Source organism: Salmo salar, chromosome 03 (assembly GCF_965601325.2).
Source record: "Salmo salar chromosome 03, fSalSal1, whole genome shotgun sequence".
NCBI lineage: Eukaryota > Metazoa > Chordata > Actinopteri > Salmoniformes > Salmonidae > Salmo > Salmo salar.
In genome coordinates, this window is record NC_138293.1 from 55,949,003 (window position 1) to 55,969,369 (window position 20,367).

General features: G+C 40.5%; 2 protein-coding genes across 8 annotated transcripts in view; one reads left to right on the forward strand and one right to left on the reverse strand.

Moving 5' to 3' along the window:
* The first annotated feature begins 1,133 nt into the window (after positions 1 to 1,133).
* On the forward strand, positions 1,134 to 17,746 carry lpar2a (lysophosphatidic acid receptor 2a). 2 transcript variants are annotated; one of them, XM_014192701.3, is made up of 7 exons: positions 1,134 to 1,288; positions 9,565 to 9,871; positions 10,140 to 10,257; positions 10,454 to 10,605; positions 10,973 to 11,151; positions 11,471 to 11,733; positions 15,648 to 17,746. In XM_014192701.3, the coding sequence occupies exons 2-7, from the start codon at positions 9,570 to 9,572 to the stop codon at positions 15,723 to 15,725; spliced, it is 1,092 nt and encodes a 363-aa protein (XP_014048176.1). In that variant the 5' UTR covers positions 1,134 to 1,288; positions 9,565 to 9,569; the 3' UTR covers positions 15,726 to 17,746. The 2 variants fall into 2 exon arrangements, with proteins under 2 accessions (XP_014048176.1, XP_014048175.1); XM_014192700.3 differs by lacking the exon at positions 1,134 to 1,288 and adding an exon at positions 1,895 to 2,123.
* The window catches only part of LOC106600918 (pre-B-cell leukemia transcription factor 1), a 44,865-nt gene continuing 41,104 nt past the window's right edge, over positions 16,607 to 20,367 (reverse strand). For all 6 annotated transcript variants that reach the window (XM_045714945.2, XM_045714946.2, XM_045714944.2 and 3 more), the window contains one exon: positions 16,607 to 20,165. In XM_045714945.2, the coding sequence (XP_045570901.2) occupies positions 20,073 to 20,165 (93 nt within the window). In that variant the 3' untranslated portion in view covers positions 16,607 to 20,072. The remainder of the gene's footprint in view (positions 20,166 to 20,367) is intronic.

Consider the following 20,367-nt stretch of genomic DNA (forward strand, 5'->3'; position numbering starts at 1 on the left):
TCGCTCTGGATAAGAGCGTCTGCTAAATGACTAAAATGTAAAAATGTAAAAAAATGTAGGTAAATAATCCAAGCAGTGCATCTCTCCACAATAGTGTAGGATCTTCATAAATGTGTTCAATTATAAATCTACTGATGTCTTGCCACAGTTTTCTTACATGAATACAATGCCAAAAAAGATGCAACACTGTTTCTGGGTGGTCATTACAAAAGGAGCAATTTGAGTTGATGTTTTCCTTAAACGTCTTCATATAGTGGTTGGCAGGAAAATATTTATGAATAATTTTAAAGGTAACTTCCTTAATTTTGTTAACAAGTAGGTATGTGTTTGGCAACATCCCCCAAAAATTCCAACAGATATTATCAATAAATCCATTCCAATAAGGCATGACATAAGGTATAGATACAACATCCTGCTGAAACAAGGTTTGTATCGCTCTGTTGTTGATTGGACCAAAAGAGAAACAGATCTTTCCTACTGATGAGTCAACAGGGTCAATAGAAGGTAGGCTCTGAGGGTCAGGTCTTGACACGTTCCTGAATAATAAAGCAACACCTGGCATCTGAAACAATTGCAAAATCTTTAGGTGTTACATGGACCTTGTAAAGTGATAAGAATTCCTTATAACTGAGTAAAATACCCTCTGCATTTACCAGTTGGCTCACCAATAGGATATTATTTTTGAAGAAAGGAAAGGAAAGGAAGATATGATTTAAATGGACCACCCTTGGCTGGAAATTCATCACTCGTTCATCCCGCGATGATTGTGTTTTCAGCCACCGGTGGCTTGTGGGTGCTTTATATGCGCTACATTCAATTATGAGTGCATGTCTACTTATATTAAATATATTATTATTAATATATGCCTACTGTATGAAAAGCTAGCAAATGAATTAGCTAACTAATGTTAGCCTGACAAGCTGACATTTCTGAAGAAGGAAAATGTTTTATTTCTACAATTTCCAAAAGATAACCAAACAAAAACATATTTACTTTTTACGTAGTAGTACAATTTCTAACCTATTTGCGTTCGTTTTAACTTACACTTCTATGTTGACTTCTCCAATGATGTTGTTTAAGTTTTCGCGGACTTTTTAGCGGATGTACAATCGTCGCAAATTGAATTATGGGGAGTTTCAGGCCCGGGGGTGAACATAATTGTCCACTCGCAAAGCCGACTAAAAACGAAGCCTGAGGGGCTTACGTTGCAAACTTCCCTTGCTTGGCTAATCATTTGGACCACCCACCAAGATGGCGACGGGGATTCCCCCAAGGGCATAAGGAGAGGGTAAGTGAACGAGGGTGTGTTTTAAGTGTTTTGACCGTAAACCCAAGGTAATCTACTCACGTTCGCATATTGCCAATACATGGACCGTTTATTTCCGGGTTGCATCCGGTTTTTATGGATCAACATCACATTAGCACAATCACTCAGTGCGCACAGGGAGCAGCGACAACGTCATCACATTATCCTAAAACATGGCAGACATTTGGATGAATATAAAATGTCAAAGGTGCAATATGTAGAAATCGCTCTGCCATTTCCTGCTTGCAAAAATTCCAATAGTTTGCCTAATTTCAGTTTATGTGATAAAACATGCAGTTTATAGTATCATTTTACCATCTAAACTGCTGTGAAATATACTTTCAATAACCAACATTTATTGTATAGGTTTTTGAAGCTGGTATACAAAATCGAAAGTAAAAGATGCACAAATGAAACACAGGGAAGCATAGAAATAGCGCACATAGAACAGATCTAGCGCTTTTTAGACTTGCTTTTAACGAGTGACAGATCTATAACTTAAATTTCGATGTAAATTTGGTCAGGCCTCCAAAAACGTACATATACATTAAACTTAGACATCTTTACTAACTTTGGCTGTAGGTGGTGTCTTATTGGTTATTTGACTTGTTTATGTGGCCGTGTATGGAATTTGTCTTTCTGGGCCGGGCGTCAGTTAATCTGCAGTACCGAAGCAAAACTGTAGGAGCAGTCAAAACCGTGCTTTTAGACCGGAACCCTGGCCACTTGGGGTGAAAAGGTACATTTACCTGTTGGAAGTGTTGAACATATAAATTGCATTTCGGGTTATATTGGAGGGAAACGTTCTAAAACGGCGGTAAGCAACCGAATGTTTATTATTATAGGCCTATGCATGATTATTCTTGGTTGTATAATGTGGGTTTCGATAATTAAATTACAAACTCACGTCAGGTCCAGCGTTGATCAAATTGTGTGTAGTCGGATATGACAATCAGAGTAGCCCACTTTTAGTCCCTGTATTTATTCTGAAAAAGTCTGCACTTATTTTGTCATAAGGGTTAAAACAAAGCTGAAACTTCTTAATTGACCTAGGCGTCATTCAGTAAACCTTTACGATTTTCTTCTAGTTCTACCGTACCTTCAGTCTTTGTTTTACTGTAACCGTACCTTGTACCTTTTGTTTACACCTGATTTTACAGAGGGAATAAAACAATGTCACGTAGATCTTTTTATGTTTGTTCAAGAAAATGTAAAGTTTAACTATAAGGTTTGGTGTCTCGGGCTTGTACAATGTTCTAAGTTTAACTTGAAAAACTGGATATCTGTCAACTTATTTTGCAACAGTGCGCGACGCGAGCAGATAGTTATCTGTTTATAAACACAAATTATTACAATACAGTTCAGCAACCTTGTGTCAGAGCATTTCGTATTATTCTGTACGTAAATCCGAGTGCTACATTTAATATATGTTACATTTCATATGGTATTAATTAATTTGTGGATGTCCATCACCCATTTCGTATGACTAGTTACAAATTACATTTGTATTATATGTTATGAATTTGTTAACATACAATATGTTACGAATTTGCAAAACGTATATGTTATGAATTCTGGCTAGGTGGCTAGCTCGCTATCGTTATCTAGGCTAGGGATTAGGGTTATGGTTAAGTTTAGGAGTTAGGTTAAAGGGTAAAGGTAAGAGTTAGCTCAAAGAGTTAAAGTTAGGGGAAGGGTTAGCTAACATAAGGTTACGGTTAGTTGAAGGTGTAGCTAAAATGGTTAAGGTTAGGGGAAGTGTTAGCTAACATGCTAAGTAGTTCCAAAGTAGCTAAAAAGTAGTAAGTAGTTGAAAAGTTGCTAAAATTGTCAGTGATGAGATTCGAACTCGCAACCTTTAGGTTGCTAGACATTCACGTTATACCCATCCACCCTGACCAACTCCCCTCCTTTAGGTTTTGACTTAAGTAACCATCTGTCTTATGTAACCATAGCAAATGTAAAATATTACTAAATGGAGTGTCTCGGATTTCGTTCCAGAATAATACGAAATGCTTTGAGACCAGGTTGAGTTCACACACTCAACCTGCACTCTGCTGGTTTACACATGCCTTTTTTTTGTGGCAGAAACCATCCCATAATAGGTCTAAGGGGGTAGAATCAGTGGAAGCAACTAGTGTCAGTAAGCCTATATCACATCTGGCACAAGGTGTCTAGTACAGGGCTCCCGAGTGGCGCAGTGGTTTAAGGCACTGCATCTCAGTGCAAGAGGCATCCCTACATTCCCTGGTTCGAATCCAGGCTGTATCACATCCGGCCGTGATTGGTAGACCCATAGGGCGGCGCAAAATTAGCCCAGAGTTGCCCGGGGTAAGTGGTCATTGTAAATAATCATTTGTTCTTAACTGACTTGCCTAGTTAAAAAAAAAAATCAATTGAAAAAAGTAGTGCCTACTGCCTAACTCTGTATAGGGGTTTTCAGCAGTTAGCTTCGCCCACAGCTGGCTCTGTGTGAACTGCAGTTACGATGCTGTGTTTTAAAGTTTTTTTGAAATATATGGCCATATCTTTCATATCAGCAAGAAATAATTTTTCAAAGAAAAAATATGCCTGTTACTGTAGCAGAGTTGCACAGATCCATACGATGTGTGTGTGGTCATTTCCATGTAAAAGTTTATAGGAGCGTATCAAATTGTGTGTTAAATAAAAGCTATGAGTCTTAAAAAAAATATATTAAGCCATGTATACATTTTTCAACCATATTCCATTCAAAACATGTGGAATAAGCAAAGGCTTTGATTTATTGTCAGATGAAAAAGGGGTTTAGAAAATATCTACCAGAAAAAAGTCTTAAAGGTATTAGAAATACCCCTGCCAAGTTGTCAACACTTATTTAGTTCAGGATATTTTTTCTGCCTTCTGTAAGTTTAAGAAACATTGCCTTGTGTCTTGAAATTCCGTTACCAAAAACCCACATAACTTTAAGATATTCCTCATGAGGAGGGAGAATAATGAAAGTTCACAGAAGTAACAAGTAAAGGTAGACCTATCAACTAGTTATAGTGTTTTTACGGATATTAATTTTGATTAAGAATTATTACCAAATTGGTAACAGATTTGCAAAAAATCGGTAACGGAAGTTCTGCAATTTAATTGGCTACAATAGGAAATCAAAGTAGTCACAAACCACAATTGGCTCACTGGCTACTGTCCTCCTTTCCACTGATAACTGTTTTCTTTCTGTCGTCTGGACAAAGCAAGAGTAAAAAGTCTGGACAAATTAACCCTGGCTTTGATTTCAACGTCCACAGACGGCTGAACCGGCCTTCATTTGGCCCAAACATTAATCTCATACGCAGACACTTCCGGCTTAATTGGCCAACCAATCATCTCCCACAAATCCTTCCCCTTAACCCTCCCAGGACATTAGCACTCCACAAGCACAGAGCCATGCATTGCACTTGTGTGATTCGCTAAAATTAAGTGACGACAAATACTTTACTCAGTAGATTACTCCCATAGAATTCTATGGTCACTCCCACTAACACCAACTTTGAGTGGTTGATACCCCAGGCTTATATGCGCTGTGCGCAATAGCCTTGGGACGAGGTTAGCCAAGCATAGACGTCGATGATTGGTTCAGATTTGGTCCGGACGGAAGTTTGGACAGCAGAGCACAGTAGAGTACAGTAAATAAAAGTATAGTTCAGTAGAGTAGACTATAGTTCACTACAGTAGAGCATAGTAGTTAGTTATTAGGATCCCAACTAGTCACTGCACATGCAGCAGCTACTCTTCCTGGGGTCCACATACAGTGAGGGAAAAAAGTATTTGATCCCCTGCAGATTTTGTACGTTTGCCCACTGACAAAGAAATGATCAGTCTATAATTTTAATGGTAGGTTTATTTGAACAGTGAGAGAGAATAACAACAAAAAAATCCTGAAAAACGCATGTCAAAAATGTTATAAATTGATTTGCATTTCAATGAGGGAAATAAGTATTTCAAATCAATTTATAACATTTTTGACATGCGTGTTTCTGGATTTTTGTTGTTGTTATTCTGTCTCTCACTGTTCAAATAAACCTACCATTAAAATTATAGACTGATCATTTCTTTGTCAGTGGGCAAACGTACAAAATCAGCAGGGGATCAAATACTTTTTTCCCTCACTGTAAAACATACAAATGCATGACAAAGTACAGAACAGTTATAAACGAGAACAACATAAGATATTACATAACATTTTATATATAAAATAAGAGTTTTAAATTAGAAAGACACCAAGAGACAACAAAAATACAATTTACACACTATTCCAATATACATATACATAATCCTATTCCTTTATACAGTATAGTTAAATTAGAACTTTAGAAAGAGGATAGGCATTGTGATACAATCTTTTTAAAATCTTTTTTCCAAAGAGAAACTTGCTTTTTGCCTGACTAACCTTTGGTGGCAGAGCATTACATAACTGAGTGACGCATGAATTCTGTTTTTGTTTTGGTTACGGTGAAGAAACCCATAGTGGCGTGTCTGGTGGGGTATGTACAGTACCAGTCAAAAGTTTGGATGCACCTACCAATTCAAGGGTTTTTCTTTATTTTTACTATTTTCTACATTGTAGAATAATAGTGAAGACAAACTATGAAATAACACATGTAGTAACCAAAAAAGTGTTGAACAAATCAAAATATATTTTATATTCTTCAAAGTAGCCACCCTTTGCCTTGATGACAGCTTTGCACACTCTTGACATTCTCTCAAACAGCTTCACTTGGAATGCTTTTCCATCAGTCTTGAGAGTTCCCACATATGCTGAGCACTTGTTGGCTGCTTTTCCTTCACTCTGCGGTCCAACTCATCCCAAATCATCTCAATTCGCTTGAGGCCAGGTCATCTGATGCAGTACTCCATCACTCGCTTTCTTGATCAAATAGCCCTTACACAGCCTGGAGGTGTGTTGGGTCATTGTCCTGTTGAAAAACAAATGATAGTCCCACTAAGCCCAAACCAGATGGGATGGCGTATCGCTGCAGAATGCTGTGGTAGCCATGCTGGTTAAGTGTGCCTTGAATTCTAAATGCGTCACAGACCGTGTCACCAGCAAAGCACCATCACACCTCCTCCTCCATGCTTCACGGTGGGAACCACACATGCAGAGGTCATCCGTTCACCTACTCTGTGTCTCACAAAGACACGGCGGTTGGAACCAAAAATCTCACATTTGGACTCAGACGAAAGGACAGATTTCCACCAGTCTAATGTCCATTGCTCGTGTTTCTTGGCCCAAGCAAGTCTCTTCTTATTATTGGTATCCTTTAATAGTGGTTTCTTTGCAGCAATTTGAGGCCTGATTCACACAGTCTCCTCCGAACAGTTGATGTTGAGATGTGTCTGTAACTTGAACTTAGCGAAGGCTGCAATTTATAAGTCTGGTAACTCTAATGAACTTATCCTCTGTAGCAGAGGTAACTCTGGGTCTTCCTATCCTGTGGCGTTCCTCATGAGAGCCAGTTTCATCATAGCGCTTGATGCGACTGCACTTGAAGAAACTTTCAAAGTTGTTGAAATTTTCCAGATTGACTGACATTCATATATTAAAGTAATGATGGACTGTTACTCTTTGCTTATTTGAGCTGTTCTTGCCATAATATGGACTTTGTCTTTTGCCAAATAGGTCTATCTTATATATATATATCCCGTCACAACACAACTGATTGGCTCAAACGTATTAAGGAAAGAAATTCCCCAAATTAACTTTTAACAAGGCACACCTGTTAATTGAAATGCATTCCAGGTGACTACCTCATGAAGCTGGTTGGGAGAATGCCAGGAGTGTGCAAAGGTGGCTCCTTTGAAGAATCTCAAATATAAAATATGTTTTGATTTGTTTAACACTTTTTTTTGTTGGTTACTACATGATTCCATATGTGTTATTTCATAGATTTGATGTCTTCAGTATTATTCTACAATGTAGAAAATAGTACAAATAAAGAAAAAAATTTGAATGAGTAGGTGTACTTTTGACTGGTGCTGTATATCTGTTTTGAAGTGAATGCAAATAGATTTATACAAGTTGTTTGGCATTTTCAACACACATTTCTTAAAAAGACTAGAAGAGAAGTAGTACATTTCTCCTCAAACCACAACCATGAAAGACTATCATGCATGTTGTTGATGTTAGTTCTGTGTCAAACCTACCAAGTTGATGTACTGGGCCGTACGCAATACCCTCTGTAGCACCTTACGGTCAGATGCCGAGCAGTTGCCATACCAGGCGGTGATGCAAACCGGTCAGGATGCTCTCGATGGTGCAGCTGTATACATTTTTGAGGATATGGGGACCCATGCCAAATATTTTCAGTCTCTTAAGGGGAAAAGGTTTTGTTGTGCCCTCTTCACGACTGTTTTGGTGTGTTTGGACCATGATAGTTCGCTGGTGATGTGGACACCAAGGAACTTGAAGCTCTCAACCTGCTCCACTACATCCCCGTTGATGTTAATGGGGGCCTGTTCAGCCCAGCTTTTCCTGTAGTCCACGATCAGCTCCTTTGTCTTGCTCACATTGAGGGAGAGGTTGTTGTCCTGGCACCACACTGACAGTTCTATGACCTCCCTATAGGCTGTCTTATCGGTGATCAGGCCTACCACTGTTGTTTCGTCAACAAACTTAATGATGGTGTTGGAGTCGTTTGGCCACACAGTTGTGGGTGAACAGGGAATACAGGAGGGGACTAAGTGCACAACCCTGAGGGGCCCCAGTGTTGAGGATCAGCGTGGTGGACGTGTTGTTGCCTACCCTCACCACCTGGGGGTGGCCCGTCAGGAAGTTCAGGATCCAGTTGCAGAGGAAGGTGTTTAATCCCAGGGTCCTTAGCTTAGTGATGAGCTTCATGGGCACTATGGTGTTGAACGCTGAGCAGTAGTCAATGAACAGCATTCTCACATAGGTGTTCCTTTTGTCCAGGTGGGAAAGGGCAGTGTGGAGTGTGATTGAGGTTGCGTCATCTGTGGATCTGTTGGGGTGGTATGCGAATTGCAGTGGGTCTAGGGTATTGTCGGGGTAGGTTCCTTGTCAATCATTGGCTTATTGGTGAAATCAGCAGTCAGACAATATCATCTTTAAGTAAATCAATCAAACCTTTATTAATGCAATTGCAGACAGAAGTGACAATGGAAACACAGCACGTATGTTTCACAGTAAGTTCTGCACCCCACCTAAAAGCACAGCTGATTTTTATACGTCATCACTCCCTAGTGGTATGATCACCTACGTCAATGTATGTATACAGCAATATGTTGAGGTTACCTTATAAGGTAACCTAGTACAGTAGCTTCTCTGAATTCATTAGCATTGTCCACTGTCACACAAGATCAAAATGTCAATACCAGACAGTGGTTACTTCTCTTTATCAAGTTTCGGTCTGACTCCGACCTAGCCTGCAAGCACACTCTTGCAACAGCTAGGGCTTAACCACAAAGACTAATATATACAGTTGATGTCGGAAGTTTACATACACCTTAGCCACATTTCTTTTCACAATTCCTGACATTTAATCCTAGTAAAAATTCCCTGTCTTAGGTCAGTTAGGATCACCACTTTATTTTAAGAATGTGAAATGTCAGAATAATAGGAGAGTGATTTATTTCATCTTTTATTTCTTTCTTCACATTCCCAGTGGGTCAGAAGTTAGTATTTGGTAGCATTGCCTTTAAATTGTTTAACTTCCGTCAAACGTTTCGGGTAGCCTTCCACAAGCTTCCCACAATAAGTTGGGTGAATGTTGGCCCATTCCTCCTGACAGAGCTGGTATAACTGAGTCAGGTTTGTAGGCCTCCTTGCTTGCACACGCTTTTTCAGTTCTGCCCACAGATTTTCTATAGGATTGAGGGCTTTGTGATGGCCACTCCAATACCTTGACTTTGTTGTCCTTAAGCCATTTGCCACAACTTTGGAAGTATGCTTGGGGTCATTGTCCATTTGGAAGACCCATTTGCGACCAAGCTTTAACTTCCTGACTGATGTCTTTAGATGTTGCTTCAATTTATCCACATAATTTTCCTTTCTCATGAAGCCATCTATTTTGTGAAGTGCACCAGTCCCTCCTGTAGCAAAGCACCCCCACAACATGATGCTGCCACCCCCGTGCTTCAATGTTGGGATGGTGTTCTTCGGCTTGCAAGCCTCCTCCCCCTTTTTCCTCCAAACATAATGATGGTCATTATAGCCAAACAGTTCTATTTTAGTTTTACTTTTACCGAATTCCATTCTATTCTGTCTCTGTCTCCAGCCGCCATGGAGAGCGGTGGCATGGGAAACGCGTGCGACTACAGCCACAACGTCACCTTCTTCTACGATTACGTAGGTAAGGAGATCAGCAGAGACTGGAGTGTCAGGGACTGTGTGGTAGTGGTCCTGGGCCTGACCATCTGCCTCATTATGATCCTGTCCAACATATTGGTGATGGCGGCCATCTTGATCAACCGACGCTTCCACTTCCCCATCTACTTCCTGCTAGCCAACATGGCCGCTGCGGACCTGTTCGCCGGCTTGGCCTACACCAACCTCGTGCTCAACACAGGACCCTGGACCATCAGGTAGGGCGGACAGTAGTCTAGAGAGGCCGGGTCAGTAACCGGAGGGTCACTGGTTTGAATCAGTATCCTAGATACCTGCCGTTGTGCCCTTAAGCAAATTTAACCATCAACTGCTCTACGGGCACTACACTGTGGCTGACCCTGACTTCCAACTTCTCAGTAGGTGTTTGTAATGTATGTGTGTGTCTCGAGTGGGTTTGGATAAAAGACATACTAATCTCAGTGTCTCTGTGGCAGTTGACAACAGAGGAATCTTCTTCTTCTTCAGGCTGTCCAAGCAGCAATGGTTCATTAGGAATGCTCTGGTGGACATGAGCCTGACGGCGTCTGTGGCCAACCTGCTGGCGGTGGCGGTGGAGCGTCACCAGACCATAATTACCATGCAGGTAAAAAGACTAACGACTCTAACAGACTCTAAAGCCTTTTCCTTTGGCTTTAAATTAGTCTGGCTGTTCTTTTAGTATCTTATGACGTGTTTGTACTCGTTTTTCTCATTCTATTTGTATTATTTTTATCATGTACATTGATTTGCGGTCTCTGGATGTACTGTGTTATACGTTTATTTTTATTATGATTATGCAGCTGCACAGCAAGATGACCAACCGGCGTGTGGTGCTGCTGATCGTGTGTATCTGGGCAGTGTCTATCATCATGGGGCTGGTCCCTTCCATGGGGTGGAACTGTGAGTGCCAGCTTAGCGACTGCTCAATCATCGCCCCGCTCTACAGCCGCAGGTAACCAGCTAGGTCTAGGATCAGGTCCCCCTTGTCCTTATAATGTTATTTAAAGGGCAAAGGTGATCCTAAATCAGCAGTCCTACTCTGAGATGCTTGATCCATACGACCCCTGGTCGAGAGTGAGCTGGCAAATGGACTGGAGGGTTGTTGGCGTCCAAGTATCTTAGATGCCATCTCCTGCCGTTGTGCCCTATCCTAGATCAAGGCATTAATCTAGCCTAAATCTGCTCCAAGGGTGCTTCTGCAGTGTGGCTGGCTGACCTTGGCTTTCAATGTGTGTGTGTGTCTCAGGATGTTGGGTTTAAAGCGAAAGACAAATTGTCATGATCTACAAAGAAAAAGGACAACGTCTTTTCTTCTCCAGGTATATGATCTTCTGGGCGTCTCTCAACCTGCTCACCTTTTTTGTCATGGTGGCTGTGTACGCGCGCATCTATGTCTACGTGAGACGTAAGGCTAAACGGATGTCTCAGCACAGCTCCCACCATCTGAGGCACAACGAGACTGTCTTTAACCTCATGAAGACTATCTCTATTGTACTGGGTGAGTGGGATCTGGAACTGGCCTGGAACGTACACTTCCAAGAGGATGTGACGCTAATGAAACTAATACTGTTCAACGATCGTGCCATTTTATTTGACTGTTTTCTATTCTCAAATCATTTCCATTCCATGCACATCCTTACTTACATCTTACTCATTGCTAAAAGGTACCTAACCTTTTTCCAGATCTATGCAACTCTCTAAAACATACATACTATTGTAAGGTTATGGGGAACATAATCGTTTGTTTTAATTGACAAGTGAATGGCATGGGTATGGCATATCCTCTCATGTTTTCCTTCCTTCCCTCCTCTCCCTAGGTGTGTTTGTCATCTGTTGGACGCCGGGCCTGATGACTCTGTTGCTAGATGGGATCATGGGTAAAGACAGCCATGCCTTGACCTATGAGAAGTACTGTCTGATCCTGGCTGAGTGTAACTCCCTGGTTAACCCTATTATCTACTCCTTCCGGGACGAGGAGATGAGAAGGACCTTTAAGTGTATCCTGTGCTGCCTGTGTAGGAGGAGCTCTGACCATCAGGGGGAGCAGTCCCCTGTGGAGTTCACCACACTGCAACCAGAGGTAGGTTAACCACAGAAAGATTACAGGTCAGCTCTTTCAACAAAAATAATCCTGTGATTCCTGGCATCCTATCTCCTTACCACCTCCTCAACTGTATTGTAGGACTAGGTCCAAGGTCCCCTCTCTTTGGACCTTCTTGTCCAATGGGTTTTGAGAACGAGGCGAGAGGGTGCAAAGAATCAAGTAAAGATTGAGATAGAACCACATTACGATGCTATAGGCTTTTTATACGGTGTATGGGTTCTAATCATGCTTTTTGTTGTTCTCCAACATCTAAAAATTTGCTTTTACTTCACAACGATTTACCATTCTGGCTCACATGTCACGTTTCCTCTTTTGTTTTTGTCCTTCAGTGTGTTTCACCTAGATTTTAATTTCTTACAATAATTGAGAAGCTGGTACTGGCAAGGGATGACCAATAATCTTTTTCTTTACCCCAAACTGCTCTGGCTTGAACTTTGACTGACTGACACATATTCCAACTACTTATTCCAATGGAGTATTTGTTGGGAATATCTGTTTAGTTGGTGGATGTGGTGCTATGCTTGTAACCGCTCTCTCTGCTTGGTGCTCTTCTGCAACTTTTTTTCCACAATCAAAATTTGAATACTTTTCCTGAGGGAGAACAAACTTTAGACCGAGAGACTACATACAGCAAAACCATTGTGTAATATGTTTTCCAGAATGCGTTGGTTTGGATTTTTTAAGAGGCTCCGTTGTGACAAAATAGATTTGTCTGCCATCATTACATGATTTCTGAAAGAAAACACAAATTTGAGAGCTTTGTATTCCAAATGTATTTAAACGGTGACTCTATAATTTCCTGCCTTATCTCGTGCCTCTTCATCTTTCACCTTTGCTTCTCCCTTTAGACTTTAACCTAACACTTGTGACTCACAGCGTGCTGCTATCTTTGTGAACAATTACTATTTATGATATTGAGCAATATTGCGTGTCTGCCACTACGCAGAGATACAGTGCCTTCAGAAAGTATCAACAACAACAAATATGTACAGGATATATCTATATAAATTATTCATAGCCCTCGACTTATTTCACATTTTGTTGTTAGTCTGAATTCAAAATGTATTAAATGTTTTTTTCTCACCCGTCTACACATAATACCCCATAATGACAAAGTGAAAACATTTTTGTAGAAATTTTAGCAAATGTATTGAAAATAAAATACATAAATATTCAATTTACATACAGTACCAGTCAAAAGTTTTGGACACACCTACTCATTCCAGAGTTTTTCATTTTTACTATTTTCTACATTGTAGAATAATAGTGAAGACATCAAAACTATGAAATAACACATATGGAATCATGTAGTAACCAAAAGTGTTAAATAAATCATAATCTATTTTATATTTGAAGAATCTCAAAGTAGGCACACTGTGGCCCAGACTTGAATCCCATTAAATCTGTGTAAAGACTTCAGAATTGCTGTTCACTGTCGCTCCACATCAACACTGAAGAAAAATATAAATGCAACATGTAAAGCTGAAATAAAAGATCCCAGAAATGTTCTATACTAACAAAAAGCTTTTCTCTCCGATGTTTTGCACACATTTTGTTTACATCCCTGTTAGTGAGCATTTCTCCTTCTCACGAAGATAATTCATCCACCTGACAGGTGTGGCATACCAATAAGCTAATTAAATAGCATGATCATTACACAGGTGCACCTTGTGCTGGGGGTAATAAAAGGCCACTCTAAAATGTGCAGTTTTGTCACACCACACAATGCCACAGATGTCTAAAGTTTTGAGGGAGCTTGCAATTGGCATGATGGCGGCAGGAATGTCCACCAGAGCTGTTGCCAGATAATTGTTTTTTTCTCTACCATAAGCCGCCTCCATCATTTTAGAGAATTTGGCAGTACGTTCAACCGGCCTCACAACCACAGACTCCATGTATGGTTTGCTGATGTCAAAGCTGTGAAAAGAGTGCCGTTGGTGGCGGTGGGTTATGGTATAGACAGGCATAAGATACGGACAACAAACACAATCGTATTTTATTGATGGAAATTTTAATGTGATGAGATCCTGAGGCCAATTTTCGTGCCATTCATCCGCCGCCATCATCAGCATGATAATGCACAGCCCCATGTCGCAAGGATCTGTACACAATTTCTGGAATCTGAAAACATCCCAGTTCTTCCATGGCCTGCATACTCAGACATGTCACCCATTGAGCACGTTTGGGATGTTCTGGATCGATGTGTACAACAGCATGTTCCAGTTCCCGCCAATATCCAGCAACTTCACACAGCCATTGAAGAGAAGTGGGACAACATTCCACAGGCCACAATCAACAACCTGATCAACTCTATGCGAAGGAGATGTCACGCTGCATGAGGCAAATGGTGGTCACACCAGAATCTGACTGGTTTTCTGACCCACGGCCCCTACTTTTTTTTGCATATCTGTATTTCCTGTAATGTGAAATCCATAGATTAGGGCCTAATGAATTTCACAGATTTCCTTATATGACCTGTAACTCAGTAAAATCGTTGCATGTTGCGTCTATTTTTGTTCAGTAACTTAAGAGCTTGAGAGAATTTGCAAGGAAGAATGGTAGAAAATCCCCAAATCCAGATGTGCGTAGCTGATAGACGTACCCAAGTCAACTCAAAGCTGCAATTGGTGGTTCTACAAAGTTTTGACTTGGGGGTGTGAATACTTATGTAAATGTGATTTCACTTTCAATACATTTGCTACAATTTCAAAAAAATTAAGAGCACGTAAATGGAACAGAATTCCCTTTTTTAATGCATATTCTGATCTTGAACTTAAGCATTAGAATAGTGTGCTATTCGTTTGGGTGGAGATCAAATAAATTATGGTGTGGTCGGAGTTGCGTCTACAGATACGCCATATTCTGACCTTGACTTAATTCCACCATTTTTACTCGTGAGGAAACTATGAATAAAGTGGAAAAAGCATCTACCTAATTTTTTGATAGAAATAACACCATTCTCCGTAATTTACAACTTGATAAGAGCTAGGTAAATGAGTATTCCGCTTTGGATAAGAGAATTAAAAAAAATACTTGTTTTAGATATTTTACCTTATCGCAGGAGATGTGAAACCAGTCCACAGTACCACAGTAAAGTTGATGAAATACTGTGCCATTATGCAGCATTTAAATGGCCTTTTAAGTTGCAGAGATACTCTCAAATGTCATGATTATAGACTATCAACTTTTGCTTTCCTATTTGTATCATAAGTATTAACCACTAGCCATAGGCCTAATAACACATTCAACTGCCAGTTTACTGTTAGTTCCCTTCAGGTGGTCTAGCCTATATTATCATTCCGTTTAATTACATTGGTGATATCAAAATACTGATACTCTAAATTGGTGCAGAAACATAAAGGAAAGGGGGATACCTAGTCAGTTGTACAACTGAATACATTCAACTGAAATGTGTCTCCCGCATTTAACCCAACCCTTCTGAATCAGAGGTGCGTGGGGCTGCCTTAATCGGACAAAATTCGAAATAGATTAGTACACCGTATTTTAAAAGGATTATTGAATAAACTCACTGAGAAATGTTGGCTCGCAAGTGGAAGGGTTTTTATCGGTTGAATTATTTATTCAGCGCGCGCAAGGGAACCACACCTGCAAAGTCCGGAACGCACCTTCATACGGTAAGTCTGAAAACCAACTACTGAGAAGTGAAAATGAAAGGCGTGCGTAAGAAAGGCCTAATTTCTTAAGTCAGAATCGGGCCCTTCGTCATTATGGGTTATTGTGTGTACTGTAGATAGGTGAAACAAAATATTGAATTCAGGCTGTAACACAACAAAATGTGGAGTAAATCAAGGGGTATGAATACTTTCTGAACGCAAAGAGGTTACTATTGTTCAACAGTAAAGACGATACTGTGTGTCTGCTCCCCACAGGTAGAAAATGGTTGTGAAGTAAAATCAGAGGAGAAAGCCAACTTTACTGCCCTCCAGCTGATAAAGACAGAGTGGTGACAAGCCTCTTCACCCTGACAGCTGGATTAAATCATATTGACACCATGGACATTAAGATCTACAGCCACTCATGAATGTAGACCTCTATTCAAATCTGTCACTGAAGCGTTACAAATTGCGCCATAGAAATGTAAAGGCGATTTCCGATTGACATATGCAGCGTTTACTGTGAATGCGTCTCTGCTAATGCGGGAACATTGCGTTTAAATTTAAATCACTGTTACGCAGAACTTCCGTGACACAGATTGAATAAAGCCGTTAGTGGGGTTGAAACAGGACGACAATGTACAAGCACTGGACAATATGGTTATGACGCCATACGGTCATGTGTACATTTTGGGATGCTTGTTTGTACGTGTACAGTATGTTTTGTTTATCTAGATGCGTTACACTAATACTGGGAAATTCAGAAACTTCCAAACTGTCTAGGGAAAGACTACCTCTATGTGCCACAGTTAAATTATGTGATACATTATAAAACGAGCCATGAGATGCTTTAAAAATACCAGCAGGGGATATAGGGAAGCCTGGAATTTAAGCTGACTATCACCCTGTCACTATTTACTGGAAATGAAACTATAGTGAACCTGCGTGACATTCGATCATGCATGCATACATTTTGCGTACGGGTGGTCCTATGAATCGAACCCACAACCCTGGCATTGCAAGCGCCATGCTCTACGTTTACCAACTTAGCTACAGAGGCGGGTTTCACTTATGAAAAACTGAGTTTAAATGTATTTGGCTAAGGTGTATGTAAACTTCTGACTTCAACTATATGTAAAACACCATCAAATGGTGTCGTTATTTGATTTGTTTAAATGTCACAAGAGCGAGCATAGATGTAATGACTAATCATAAAAATAAAAACCAACCCCAAATAATGAAAAGCACAATTATTTTATTCATTTTTTTCTTCTAATAAGGAACACTACAACTTGTCATTCTTTTTACTCGTTCTAGAACAATTCTAAAGTTGAGGTATAAAATGAGTTCGTACAGACTCACAGGTCTTGAAACAGTGGGGTTTTATATACAAGAGACAGAGGTAGAGACGAGAGGGGGTATTTAAAATACAGGGGGACGAAGAAGAGGGAGTAATATACAAAGATACTAACAAAAAAGTGACACATTAAAAGGGTTTAATGTATAGTTTGATTTGGTGCTGTGGAATTGTACGGTCGCAGATAGAATATTCTGTGGTAGAATCCTACAGTAGGTGACTCAGTATTGGCTCAACCTGTATAGGAGTAGCTACATTTTTACGTTTAACTGTATCGTTACTATAAAATACTGGGCGAACACAAAATATTTTAAAAATGGGGTCAATCCAGACAAAATGGCCGAAGTTAAATGGATAAGGGAAATCCAGGGATTTCTAAAAATGTGAGACGTTTTTTCCCCCCCAGTTGAGGTAAGGGCTTATTAAATGCATTCACGGTATATGCTAGCAAGATGGCCAACAATGGCTCTGGCATTAATTCAGCGGTTATTGCTAAAATGCGGTTTCACAAAAGTGCCAATTGGAATTCATACAGCACCAAACAAAACTACAATACCCATAACCCCCACACTGCAACCCCAATTAACAAAAATACCAAATTATCATTAAAAAACTAACAAATTAACTTGACCCCAACCTCAGGAGAACATTAAAAGACCAAACAATCAGGCAACTCACCCAAAAATAAAGCAGAGGGTTTATAAAAAGAGAGACGAACATTCCACAATCTGTACAGTGACATCCATTTACGACGGGTAGAAAAAGACAAGACTAATTTGGTGTAGTAGTGGTAGCATTATTTGTAAGATATAAGCCATATGAAATGTTTATAATAACAGTAAACAAGGACACTAATTTGGGTAATACAATATAAGAGTTCTCTGTAACGATGTCTGTATATCTGTTTAATATATAGTTTGTCCTTTATCAAAATGCCCGGTACTCTTAACAGTTGATGTATGATTGTAAATAAACATTTTAAGCTGAATAAAAATAAAAGGAAATGAAATCAGAGAAACTGAAGACTACCTTGTTTATCGTAATAAAACCAGTGGTGCCTTTTTGGTAACAGTTATTAACAGAGGTAAGCCCTTGCTGATTGGCCAAATCATAGAGCTAACCAATAGGATCCATTTTTACCAGCAGATTCTGAGATGGAGTAAAGGGAGAAAGCAACATGCCTTCCCATGGAACAGGTGCTCTCTACGGCAACGATGCTCTGTCATCTCCACAGCAACAATACAATCAATTCTTTAGCACTGGTGTGACAGACATAACAGCCCCCCCCCCCCATATAACCCCAAACTTAAATGACATGAGGCCAGACATCACCATAGAAAGACAAGTACAAATACAATTCCCTCTACCCCAAAACTGAAAACTTTTTATTCACCAACTTTGTGTGAAATATAATCATCATAATTACATTATTGATAACTGGTATTTTTGGTACGATGCAAAGTTGTAGTGTGGCCTGTGAGCAAAACAGATTATTATGAGTAGATGAGAGTTTAAGCCCTGTCTGGACCTGGGACTTCCACCTGAGTCCTGTTCAGTAGGGCGCAACCCAAAACACGCATTCCTATTAGATAAGTTCAGGTAGTAGCATCTACCCGTATCACTCGGTTTTAAAATGTTTTCGCCCTACTGAACAATACCCTGCTAGTGGGGAGGCCACAGTTATTTAATACACCGAAAACGAACTGATAAATAAAATGTAAGGGCTCAGTGTACTCCATAACCTTTGACTTCGGTGAACGCCCCAGAAAAGTTCTGATCCAGAGACCGTTTGGTGGAGTATAAACCCAGGGTCCTATTCATTAGTGTACACCGAAAGTGAAACGTTTTGCACCGTAGCAAAAATGTTTAGCAATAGCAAAAAAAATAAAAAAAGCATTTGTTGGACAAATTCAGGTAATCCCTCTCCCTGTTTCAGCCAGTTTCGTTCCTAATGAATACGGCCCAGCATTACCCCGTAAGGCTGGGCTTTATTCATTAAGCCATCCCGATTGAAACATCTAAGAACTCTGTACATACAGCATAACGCATTACTTCTTTTTGGTCTGTGTCTTTGAGAAAACAAAAGTGAAGAAGCTAAATAACTTGAATATTTAAATGAGAACCATCACTGAACACCTAAAAAGCCTACATGCATTGGAAGACGGTCACAAATATTTTTTTTTTTAAACATTTTCATGTCACATTTTGTCCCCCCAATGACATAGCCATCTCTCTGCCCCAACATTTATTTCATTCCACCCATTTCACCGTCCCAACACCACATTTAAGTTCTATAAACAAACTTTGTTTATTTGGTGGCTGGTGCATTTCTTTGTGAAACAACAGAAAGAAAAAGGCTACAATCAACTAAAAGTAGTTGACAGAGGAAAGTAACGCCTACAAAAGAGAGTATAGCTTTTGATGACTAACCGAAGGGGGACGCAATAGAAACGACCTCTGGAGGACTTAGAGGATCGCTCATTTCCCCACTCCATCTTCAGTCCTGCCCTCAACTCCCCAGAACTACTGTCACCAGGTAGACGCAACCGTAAAAAGGTGCAAATGTTTGTGCTTGACAGATGTGTCCACGTTCCATACGCGGGGTTGTAAAAGTGGGTGGTGTGTGCATATCTGACCTATAAAGCACTCACTCAATACTAAAAGATGGGAGAAACAACAGCGGTGTCTTTGTTACTAGTTGGTTCTCAGAGGAACAGAAGGGGGGGTGAAAACTATCAGGTTGGGGGAAGGAGAGAGGACATCACTTTGGTACAAGCAAGGTGAGCAGAGCTCGTCTTGTGATCCGTATCGCCACAGTGCCTGGCGTTAGTGTGTGACCACTATCACACGCTTCAACACCAGAACCTCACAAGGTATAGGTAATGGACAGGCTGTGAACACTGTGTGGAGTTGACATGAGCATTTACACAGGTAATGTACAGACATCATCAGTGATCATCACCTGCCCTACACAGCCAGGTTGGGTTAGTAGTTCCCCAAAGGTTCTGGAGGCGGCGAGGGGTTATGATGTCATGATCAGGCGCCAGTCAGTCTCCTCAAATTCAAAATGAAGACAAAAGCGAGCCTCCAGAATTTCTGTAGTGTGGAAGGTAAATGTCTTCTGTTCACTTGTCCATCTTAACAGTCAACAGAAGTGTGTGTGTGTGTGTGTGTGTGTGTACACACAGCGCCTGGCATGAATTGCCCAGTTCGGACCGGTAGTGGAGAGGTAGGCAGGAAGGAGGATGGGGGGGGGGGGGGGTAAGTGGGTAGTCCGAGCATATCCCAAAAGAAAGAGGTCTCTGGGGTGGAGGAAGAGGAGGAAGGGGGGGGGGGGGGGGGTCTCAGTTGGAGGTGTCAGAGTGGGCGCTGCCAGGGGGGCCTGGTGGAGAAGTGACACAGGAGGGGTGGGTGTTGTCCTGCCAACTGTTGCTAGTCTAGAAGGCAAGAACCAGGAGAGAAAAACAAAGATGTCAATTTGGGCAGCTAGTTTTGTTCCGACTTTTTAATATAGGCGTGTTGTGACCCCGGTAAAATCCACGTGTAAAATGCTCCAAATACATTTGCCTGGACTACAAATGCTTTGTTGATAAGCATGCATTTCTTTCGGTCTAAATAAAAAAAGGAGAGGTTTGACTC

Coding starts and splice junctions, on each gene's coding strand:
- lpar2a (XM_014192701.3), top strand. CDS start 9,570: ATGGAGAGCGGTGGCATGGGAAACGCGTGCGACTACAGCCACAACGTC. Junction 9,872..10,139: donor ACAGGACCCTGGACCATCAG/GTAGGGCGGACA, acceptor CTTCTTCTTCAG/GCTGTCCAAGCAGCAATGGT. Junction 11,734..15,647: donor TCACCACACTGCAACCAGAG/GTAGGTTAACCA, acceptor TGCTCCCCACAG/GTAGAAAATGGTTGTGAAGT.